Below are 6,681 nucleotides of genomic sequence, written 5' to 3'. Positions count from 1 at the left end.
AGGCCTAATTTTTCCCAAAACCAAGGGCCGGAATCTAGAATACATTGTCTGCTTTCAGGATTTTCAAAATCTACTATAAAGAAGCCTCTAGCACAGGGGTAGATATTAATTTCATCAGAAATGATAGGCTTCCATACCTCCGAGATCCAATTGTGGAGTGCTATCAGCCGCGGCCAAAAACCATTGAACCCACAAATTAGGGCACTTTCGTAGAACTTCAAAGCTTCATCGAGTGAGTCCTGGACCACTTGGATAGTGGGCACTGGGGCTTCACTCACGATATGGGCAGGAGATTTCCCTCCAGAGGCGGATGAGCCACCAGTTATTTTTGCGAAGCTCGGAGCCATATTTTACGCAGATCTGCACCAGATCTATACCGCAGATTCAATTCAATACCGCAGATCTATACCGAAAGCTAAAGAAAGATCTCTTCCCAATCGTGGGAGAAGGTATTAATTTAATTTAGGATTCTTTTCAAGAATTTGCAGATCTATACCGCAGCTTAAACCGCAGATCAGATCCAACTCCCAAAAAGTTGAATTTCCTTTCGCACGGTAAAAAACCCTTCGCGCCAGAGAGACGAATCAAAAACCCTTCTTATCGCAGAGATGAATCGTGAAGAGCAAAACCCTCCGCAGAAACCCTTCGAACCAGATAATAGTAATACGATTATGCCATCTATAATGTTGAGTATTTCTGCAAAAACCCTTTGCAGAAACCCTTCCCACGGGAGAAACGAATCAGAGATCTGGAGGCGATCGCACAAGAGGCGATCTGGAGCCGCAGAAGAAGAGGCGATCTGGAGCCGCAGAAGCCAGAAGAAGAGCCACAGAACCCGATCTGGAGCCGCAGAAGCCAGCCGAAGAGCCGCAGAACCCGATCTGGAGCCGCAGATTGTATGGAATATCTATAAATTAAGTGTAATATTCTTAACTCAATTTTATTTATTAACTAAATTTATTACTAAATTTTATAAACATTTAACTTAAAAACAAACGCTAAATATATCACTGGTTAATCAAAACTTTAAAATGAGAATAGGTAATTGTGTTTTCCTCGCTATCGAAAACTTGAATAAAATACCCGTTTCCAAAAACTCTTACCGAATATATCTTTAGTTTTACAATTTAATTCTTTTATAGGGATAAAAATTATTATTAAATTATCATTAAAAATATATTAAAATAAAAATACATTTTTAAATAAAAAATATTAATTTTAAAATTAATATTTAATAAATAGGTGAAGTTTTTTTTATATAAATACAAAGTAATAGATTATTTTAAAAATATATATATTTTCCAAATTTTGAAAAATTGATAGTATAGATGATTATACTTTTCTATAGAAATCAAGAAATATATAATAATTTATATTTAAATTTTCAATTTAAATTCTTTTAATCATTAATTTCAAAAATCATTTTTTTAATTATCAATTTCAAAAATCATAAACAATGTCATAATGATCAATAGAATGATGAAATATTCCCAATACTATATGCCATAGCTAGATAGTCCTCCATCATAAAATACACTTATTAGTCCTCCATCATAAAATACATTATTAGTCCTTGCTTGGGTATTAGTTCTTCGGTTGACCATAAATTTCGAGTGTTTAAACAATTTTAACCAAAGTTTATCATCATAAAATACACTTATTAGTCCTTGCTTGGGACTATTAGCATTCGATCCGCCGTTGACCGGGTATTAGTTCTTCGGTTGACCATAAATTTCGAGTATTTAAACAATTTTAACCAAAGTTTATCGCTGGCGATTTGGGTTCAAAAAGTTTTAACCAAACTTTCGATTTCACCCTCTTATTACAAGCGCCTCTTATTACAAGCGTCTCTTACCCCTATGTGATTTTATTGCGGACAAGTTATTTTATCCTAAGTTTTTTCTTTCCCGTGCTCTTACGGCTGGATGTTCTAGTTTATCGGCTGGATGTTCTAGTTTATACGTAGGCTGGATGTTCTAGTTTATAAGTATGCTCGTGCATGTTATCCATCTCTCACTATGCAGTTTTTTCTTTCCCGTGCTCTTACGGCTGGATGTTCTAGTTTATACGTATGCTCGAGCATGTTATCCATCTGTCACTATGCAGACTCGATGCATGAACATTGCTCGAGCATGTATCCATCTGTCACTATGTAGACTCGATGCATGAACACTTAGCGCGGGGTATTTTACCTTCAGTACAAGTGATTACCCGTAAGTTCCATTGTGATTACCCGTAAGTTCCATTGTGGGTTTGCTCTACACGGTATTATTTCCTCATCATTTCTATATTGGTGGGCCGGTATTATTTCCTCATCATTTCTATATTGGTGGGCTGGTCTACTTTATATTTTCCATGGAATGGCTACCTTTGAGAGCGTACCGCGTTGAAACAAATAACTTCAAGGCTCAGGTAATATAATAGCCTCTCACAGAATTTTTAGCAACCTTGTGAGCTATTATGACTATGCAGCAAACATTGTGAGATTTTCTGCCACAAGAAGTACCAGTTGGGTCTGTATTTTGAACACTATTGAAATTTAACGGTTGAATAAGCTTTAACTGTTTATGATTGTTTTCTTGTGTTTATTTCTGAAGTTCGTATTTTTTTCCTACAGAGATCTACAGAAATATATTTTTTAGGCGGATGTTGTAGGAAAGAAATATTAATGCACTAGTATGGGGAAGAAAGGGGGGTCATGGTTCACAGCCGTGAAAAGGGCTTTTAGATCACATGCCAAGGATTCTGAATCCAACGATTCAAAGAAATCTAATTTTTCCTCCAAAGTTAAAGGTGAAGAACTTGATGCAGGCAAAGAAGAAAAGGTAGGCACTAATAGCTTTTGCTTCTGCCTCTAATTTTTCCTCCAAAGTTAAAGGTGAAGAACTTGATGCAGGCAAAGAAGAAAAGGTAGGCACTGAGAGCTTTTGCTCCTGCCTTGAGACCTGGTTTCATTTGAGGGCTCTCATGTTTTGAAGAAAATACTTTATCAAATGCTAATGATCTTTTTGTGTCCAGGAAAAAAAAGCCCCAAAAGAGAAGCGTAAATGGGCTTTTGGGAAATCTTCACACCATGACTGCCATGAAAAGGCAGCTTCAGATGTTGATGATTTTCATCCAAAGGAAAAGACTACCAGTAGCCAAGATGAGGTCGCACCTATAACTGGAAATGTTGAGAAACATGCCATTGCTATGGCTGTAGCGACCGCAGCCATTGCAGAAGCTGCAGTTGCATCTGCTCAAGCCGCTGCTCAAGTTGTTTGTCTGACCCGACCTTCGAACCAGCGGGAATTAAATGCAAGAGAACTTTGGGAAGTAAATCCAAGAGAACTTTGGGCGGCGACCAAGATATAAACAGCGTTCAGAGGATATCTGGTTAGGAAATTTCAGTGGTTGAACCGGTGCTCTATTTATTTCATTCCAATTTCCATGCATGCTACCTGTTACCTATTTACATGAATAGTTACGGAGAAATAGCATAGAGCACCTTGGGCGTTGAGTTGTCATAGTGCATGTTGGGCGTTGGGTTGTCACAAGGAGGGACAAGTAGTAAGGTTGTGAGTCCACAGGGGTAGACAAGTGGTAAAATCATAGGCCCACAAGTTTTTTGTAATTAATTCAATTGTCAATTTTTTTTGTACGTGACAATTTCTGCATGTAGTACAGGTGTTTTATGCAAAATGTCTAACAGAACACTCTGTTCCACTTGTTGCAAGAGGTCTGAAAGAACATACTAGAATATAGAGATGTGCCATATACCAGAATATTAAAAGATATGAATTCTAACAATATACCAGAATACAGATATCTGTCATATCGTAAGAGATTCTATATATGTAATATCGTAACAGATTTTACTTTCAGGTTGAGAAAATATATTTATTAAATGTTAAACCCTCTCTAACGTATCATTCCTGAAAGACGGTTCTGATCCATCCCAAGTAAGGAGAAGCCATCGGATTTGCGTGTAACGAGATGAAATATCAAGCGCGACTTGCTATCTTTTCTTTGCTTCTGCTTCTCCCTCTCGGTACCCACCCTCTGATGGCAGTCCAACCAACAGGTATATTATCATTATCATTATATTAACTTGTAGCACTAGAAACTATGGATCGTTTAAAAAGCTATGGATAGTTGAAATTATGCAAGATACTTAGGGCCATGTAGCTGGCTTAGTTGAATTCAATTGAAATTCTTGAAATTAATGCAAGCTATACTTGATTATCATTCGCAATTTTATTGAAATTCTAGTTGATATTTATTTACAATTTTGATTTCAGGTGAGCTCTCTGATACCCAACTCACGGAGGTTCCTGGGGAAAATGGGTGTAAGTTGAAGTTAATGCAATTAGATAGTTAGGCCCGTGGCTCCCCTAGTTGAATCCAATTGAAATTCTTGTTGAAGATAATGCATGGTAGTTAGGCCTGCTTAGTTCAATTCAATTGAAATTCTGTTGAAATTAATCCGAGAGATTCCCGCATTTGTTGTGGCAGAAAACAAAAACTTGGCAGAGAGAGCTAATGAATTTCCTCATAAAGGTGCATACCTATGCCTAGGGATTCTCCATTCGTCATGGCAGACAACAAAAGCTTGGTGGATATAGTTAATGGATTTCCTCAGATAGATGCATTGGTGGTGGCGGAGGTTATGCTTAGTGTTGAAGCTTTTGAAAACTTGCATGGATTTCCTGGGAGCATAGTTTTCCTTGCCTTAGATTTCGATTCAATTCTAGATATCAAGGTGGTTGTCGCTTTTTTGTTATGTCTTTCTGGTTCTGCTGGTTGGTCTTTGAATTCTGGAATCAGAGCTCCCAGGACTTAGTTTTATGTACTAAGGATGATTGTATCTCTATGCGTTTACTAAATGCAAATTATAGGTCTTTCAATAGTGATAGCATTTGAAGCAAAAATTCAATTTCCTAGCACCGCTTGTATTTTGATATGAAGTGTTTGTTTATATTAGGCCAACACAAACATGAAATGTTTTTAGTTGTAGGCATGATCTTCTTATACATTTCATTTGCAAGCTTCTACTAGCTCTGTTGATTAAATAAATGACATTATATATTCAAATAAGATTGACATCAAGTAGTAACAAGAGGTTTGTCTTATGGAATTTAATCTATATACTAAACATGAGATCTATTTTTTAACCCATATTTTTTTGGTAATTTTGTTGGTGAAAAACGATGAAGCGTAAATTCCTTTTGTTTTAACATTTTTTTAAGGTTTGGTATTTATTGGTACGAGTTTTTCATTTATATTAACCCTAAATAGATCATCACATTTAAACATTTCAATTCCAATTCAGATTTATTTCTTTATTTGTTGAGTTTTCATGATGAGCAATTGGTGCTCTATGGTGAGACCAAGTGTCCTTACAGATGGCGTATATCCACTTTTATGATTCTTACAATGTTTAATTATAGGTTGACTTAACAACCATTACTATCGTTGAGAATTCAATAAGTACTAATGTGAAGAGATGTGAAAAGATAAAGGAAGCTAAGAATGTTCACACTTTTGAAAGGGAAATCCAATAATTCAGAAGGTAGAGCCTAGCTGGAAGAAAGATTGGGAAGTTGAAAACACTATTGAAGAGATGTGAAAAGATAAAGGAAGCTAAGTATGTTCACACTTTTGAAAGGGAAATCCAATAATTCAGAAGGTAGAGCCTAGCTGGAAGAAAGATTGGGAAGCTGAAAACACTATTGAAGAGTTCAAATATGTGCCCAATCAAATCCATTGTTTAAAAGAAAAACCAATACAGGAATGAGCAACTGTCAAAACTCCTAAATACTCATTTTATAATTGTTTAGTGTTTACTCCTAAATACTCATTTTATAATTGTTTAGTGTTTATTGGCATAATTGTTTAGTGTTTATTGGCAATACGGCAGGGACTACCGCTACGCAGCTGCCCTTGTCCTGAATAAGAAGTCAAATAAGTTGTATAACCAAAAACTTATCCAGTGGAGGCTAGGTGTTATATTGGAATTGCTTTTTCACAGAGTACACACAATTTCTATGAATGCTGAAATGCACGTAAATCAAGGAAATTATTTTGTCCATACATCTTGTGAGAAATTGTTGATAATTAAGATAAGTTTATGTTATGAGTTGATACTTTAACTCTTGTTTTTGGTTTTATATTCATGAAAATAAGGAAATTTTTAATTGTTTCTTTTAGTATATATATAATTGAATTATATTATTTATAATGTGATATATATATATATATATATATATATAATTTGAGTGGGTTTAATGATTAAGAGTATGTGTTTTTTTTTTCTGAAAAGATTACGAGTTAAATCTATAGAGGTAGAGTGTGTACACTCACATAGATTTTAGTAATGAAATCCTCATGCAAACGTGGATCCCTTATGCTACAAACAAAGAGTTCTCATATAAAAATTTTGTCTCTAACTTAGACATGACTTTAAAATTAGACTATTATTATATAGAAGACATTAAGCCAAAATTATATATTGATGTAGATATTGTTTATATACAATTATATAGAAGAAAATTAATAAAATACTTATAAACCACCACGTAACAACTTTAAAAAGAATATGTAAAAAACGTTACGATTCCAGTGCACGTCTCTTAATAGTAGCATAAATAAGTCTACCTTTAAGCAAGGCTTAAAGATAAACAAAAAATTATATATAGATAA

The 6,681-nt window shown here is 35.0% G+C and overlaps 1 protein-coding gene and 1 long non-coding RNA gene across 2 annotated transcripts; both read left to right on the top strand.

The window, feature by feature from the left end:
* The first annotated feature begins 2,620 nt into the window (after window positions 1-2,620).
* LOC149183606 (uncharacterized) lies at window positions 2,621-3,622 on the top strand. The gene is made up of 2 exons (XM_089418770.1): window positions 2,621-2,825; window positions 3,019-3,622. The coding sequence occupies exons 1-2, from the start codon at window positions 2,679-2,681 to the stop codon at window positions 3,352-3,354; spliced, it is 483 nt and encodes a 160-aa protein (XP_089274896.1). The 5' UTR covers window positions 2,621-2,678; the 3' UTR covers window positions 3,355-3,622.
* An 83-nt stretch (window positions 3,623-3,705) lies between these two features.
* Window positions 3,706-4,892, top strand: LOC149183605 (uncharacterized). The gene is made up of 3 exons (XR_016257712.1): window positions 3,706-4,063; window positions 4,281-4,328; window positions 4,495-4,892. It is a non-coding gene; the product is annotated as an uncharacterized LOC149183605 (long non-coding RNA).
* The last annotated feature ends 1,789 nt before the right edge of the window (window positions 4,893-6,681 follow it).

The sequence above is a fragment of the Pinus tabuliformis genome, chromosome 3_2 (genome assembly GCF_031772625.1).
Source record: "Pinus tabuliformis cultivar Carrire ecotype Pingquan chromosome 3_2, CPIR1, whole genome shotgun sequence".
NCBI classification, from domain to species: Eukaryota; Viridiplantae; Streptophyta; class Pinopsida; order Pinales; family Pinaceae; genus Pinus; species Pinus tabuliformis.
The sequence above is the reverse complement of the archived record's forward strand: the minus strand, read 5'-3'. Positions and strand labels throughout refer to the sequence as shown.

Excerpts from the sequence above, each read along its gene's own strand:
- LOC149183606 (XM_089418770.1), top strand. The coding sequence starts at position 2,679 with ATGGGGAAGAAAGGGGGGTCATGGTTCACAGCCGTGAAAAGGGCTTTT. Across the intron at positions 2,826-3,018 it reads ATGCAGGCAAAGAAGAAAAG|GAAAAAAAAGCCCCAAAAGA; the intron begins GTAGGCACTAAT and ends TTTTGTGTCCAG.